General features: G+C 36.3%; 1 protein-coding gene across 1 annotated transcript; it reads left to right on the top strand.

Annotated features, from left to right (window-relative positions):
* The first annotated feature begins 541 nt into the window (after positions 1-541).
* On the top strand, positions 542-1,499 carry LOC122467882 (olfactory receptor 4K13-like). Its single transcript, XM_043554460.1, has one exon. The coding sequence runs from the start codon at positions 543-545 to the stop codon at positions 1,497-1,499; it is 957 nt and encodes a 318-aa protein (XP_043410395.1). The 5' UTR covers position 542.
* Positions 1,500-3,195: the final 1,696 nt, after the last annotated feature.

Genomic DNA, 3,195 nt, shown 5'->3' with positions numbered 1-3,195 from the left:
CTAAATTCTCTCACCAACTCAGATACTCACTTTTCTTAAGATCAGTGCAGATATGAGTTACGTATTGCTGGCTTCAATTTTCTTCAAACATCTTGGTTTATGGCAGAAACTCCTCATAACCATTGCTAAGAAATTATATTTATTCTTTTTTAAAAATTTGGATTCAGTGTTGTTCAACACTTGATTTTTTTTGCACATTTCGGTAGATGATGGGAAGCAAAGTTAAGTGAATATGTATTACATCTCTCAATTTTAACTCACAGACTTTAATTCACTTTGTTTTTTTTTAAAAAAAATTTTTTTTTTTCAACGTTTATTTATTTTTGGGACAGAGAGAGACAGAGCATGAACGGGGGAGGGGCAGAGAGAGAGGGAGACACAGAATCGGAAACAGGCTCCAGGCTCTGAGCCATCAGCCCAGAGCCTGACGCGGGGCTCGAACTCCCGGACCGCGAGATCGTGACCTGGCTGAAGTCGGACGCTTAACCGACTGCGCCACCCAGGCGCCCCTAATTCACTTTGTTTTTGCTTTTAGGTACCATATGCCAACAACCAAACAAATGGAGAAACAAAATCATTCCATGGTGTCTGAGTTTATTTTGCTGGGCCTCACAGAGTTTCGTGAGTTACAGCTTTGCTTGTTTTTGTTTTTTTCCATTATCTATGTAGTCACTGTGTTAGGTAACCTCATGATTATCTTCGTAGTAAAACGAGACCCTCAATTACACTCTCCCATGTACTTCCTGCTGGCCAACCTCTCCTTTATTGATATGTCCCTGGCCTCCTTTGCTACTCCTAAAATGATCTGTAACCTAATTAGTGAATATAAGGCTATCTCCTATAAAGGCTGCATGGCCCAGATGTTCTTCCTTCACCTTTTAGGTGGAAGTGAGATGATGTTGCTTGTAGCCATGGCAATTGATAGATTCATTGCTATTTGCAAACCTCTCCATTACAAAAATATCATGAACCATCATGTTTGCATTGGACTTGCACTTTTTTCCTGGACCACTGGTTTTGTACACACTATGAGCCAAATGGTGTTCACAGTGACTTTACCATTCTGTGGTCCCAATGTTGTGGATAGTTTTTTTTGTGATCTGCCTCGGGTCATCAGACTTGCCTGCACTGACACTTACATCCTGGAGCTATTGGTCATTGCATTCAGTGGACTACTCGCTTTGTTCTGTTTCACCTTTCTGTTCATCTCCTATAGCATCATTCTAATTACTGTCCGGCGTCACTCCTCCACCAGGTCTTCCAAGGCTTTGTCCACTCTCTCAACCCACATTACAGTGGTGGTGCTGTTCTTTGGACCTTGCATCTTTATCTACATATGGCCGTTCAGCAAGATCTCCATAGATAAGATCCTTTCTGTGTTTTACACCATTTTTACTCCCCTTTTAAATCCAATCATCTACACATTCAGGAATAAAGACATGAGAAAAGCAATAAGAAAAATAAAGAAGAAGCATGTGAGTCCCAGATCGACCTTTTAACTGAAACATTACAATCATGAAAGACATCATGGTCATTGTTGCCACCACCATCATCCAAAGACACTGAGGTATGCGATTTTGTATGAAATATAAGCCACATCTTGAGAACTGGCAATCCTTCCCTACACAACATATATATGCAATAAAACATCCTGAATTATGTATCCAAACACAAACCTTTCCACTATAATCCCATTCATGTATGTTGTAATTTTCAGGTTTTTGAAAACTAAATGAGATTCGAAATAACTATTTATTGAGTTTTAACCACAGATGAGGCACTTAGTATGTATTTTCTCTTCACTTCACAATGATGAAAATAGGGCATATTATTATTCTCAGTGGAAAACTCAGCATTATAAAATTTAATGATTGCCACAGAAATTCCAAGTACTAGACCAAAAATCAGATCCAAACTCTAACTTCAAAATCCATGCTTTTATAATAGATTTTTATCTAAATTTTAATAACTTTCATAAATGTATTTCTTGTCTCCTCCTTCACATGTTCTCAATAAATAACTCCAACAAGGGCAAAAAAAAAATTCCCATTGATCTGAAAATAAAAAGTCACCAGCCATTTCAGTGCCTCATACCTCTGATTTAATAGAAAAGCATATTAAGTTATCTGAAAACAGTGATCCCAATAATCAAGGTGTTAATCAACACTAAGATTAATATTCCTCAAAAGGGTAGGGAAGATAACGTATGAGACTCAAGTTATTCTCTGTGGTGTCTCATAATATTTTCATTTCAAGTAATAAAAGTAAATGAAAATGTTTTCCACATTGACTGCATCAATTTACATTCCCATCAACAGTGCACAAAGATAACATTCTATGGTGACAGTGACTATACTTATCCTGATGAACATTGAGTACTGCATAAAACTGGTGAATCAATTTATTGTACACATGAAACTAATATAATATTGTACATTTATTATATTTAAAGTAAATGAGTATATTTTAAGTAAAATAAATGAGAATGACATAACCCAATAAAATTTTACATTTGATACACTCCACCAAGTTAAGTATCATCATCATCAGACTTATTAGATGAAGAGAAAAGAAGAAAGCAATTGGCAGTAAAAGAAGACAGCCGTGGATGACTGAGTCTCATAACCCATTAGTAATAAAATGATGATTGTAGAAATTAAGAATATTTTCCTCCTGAATTATGTATTAGGGTAACTGTGTGTTTATAAAGAAATTTCAAATTCCTTTTTTTCCTTTATTTTTCCTCACCAAGAAGATGCTGGTGATTAACTTTATCATTTAGTCTCTAGGCTATGGAATATTCCTATGGGATTATGACTAAACTAGGGGAAATCCCAAACAACACTGAGATGGATATAGGAAGCTATGAGAACTTCTAGCTTGCCATTTGGAGTAAAAGGGGAGAATGTCTTAATTTGTATGCAGGACAAATGAATCTTTCAGCTGAAGCAATTATTTTCTATTGGAAATTTAAATACAGGTGGAGTGGTGTGCATGGAGTCTAAGCAACAAAATGGGAAGATGATTCAGAATATTTCTCTGGTGACTCTCTGCCCCATATTAGCTTTTCTATAGTCCTCTCTCTTTAGTACATAGCCACAAGCCTGAAAATTACTTTTCCTGAACTCCCTTGCAAACTTATTTCTATCAGGTTCTATCAGTGGAAGACATTAACATGATGTTGGAAGGCAAGAA

The sequence above is a fragment of the Prionailurus bengalensis genome, chromosome B3 (genome assembly GCF_016509475.1).
Source record: "Prionailurus bengalensis isolate Pbe53 chromosome B3, Fcat_Pben_1.1_paternal_pri, whole genome shotgun sequence".
Taxonomy (NCBI): Eukaryota; Metazoa; Chordata; class Mammalia; order Carnivora; family Felidae; genus Prionailurus; species Prionailurus bengalensis.
This window is presented reverse-complemented; position numbering and strand designations above follow the sequence as displayed.

What these genes read in the sequence shown, in the direction of transcription:
- LOC122467882 (XM_043554460.1), top strand. Translation starts at nt 543, where the DNA reads ATGCCAACAACCAAACAAATGGAGAAACAAAATCATTCCATGGTGTCT.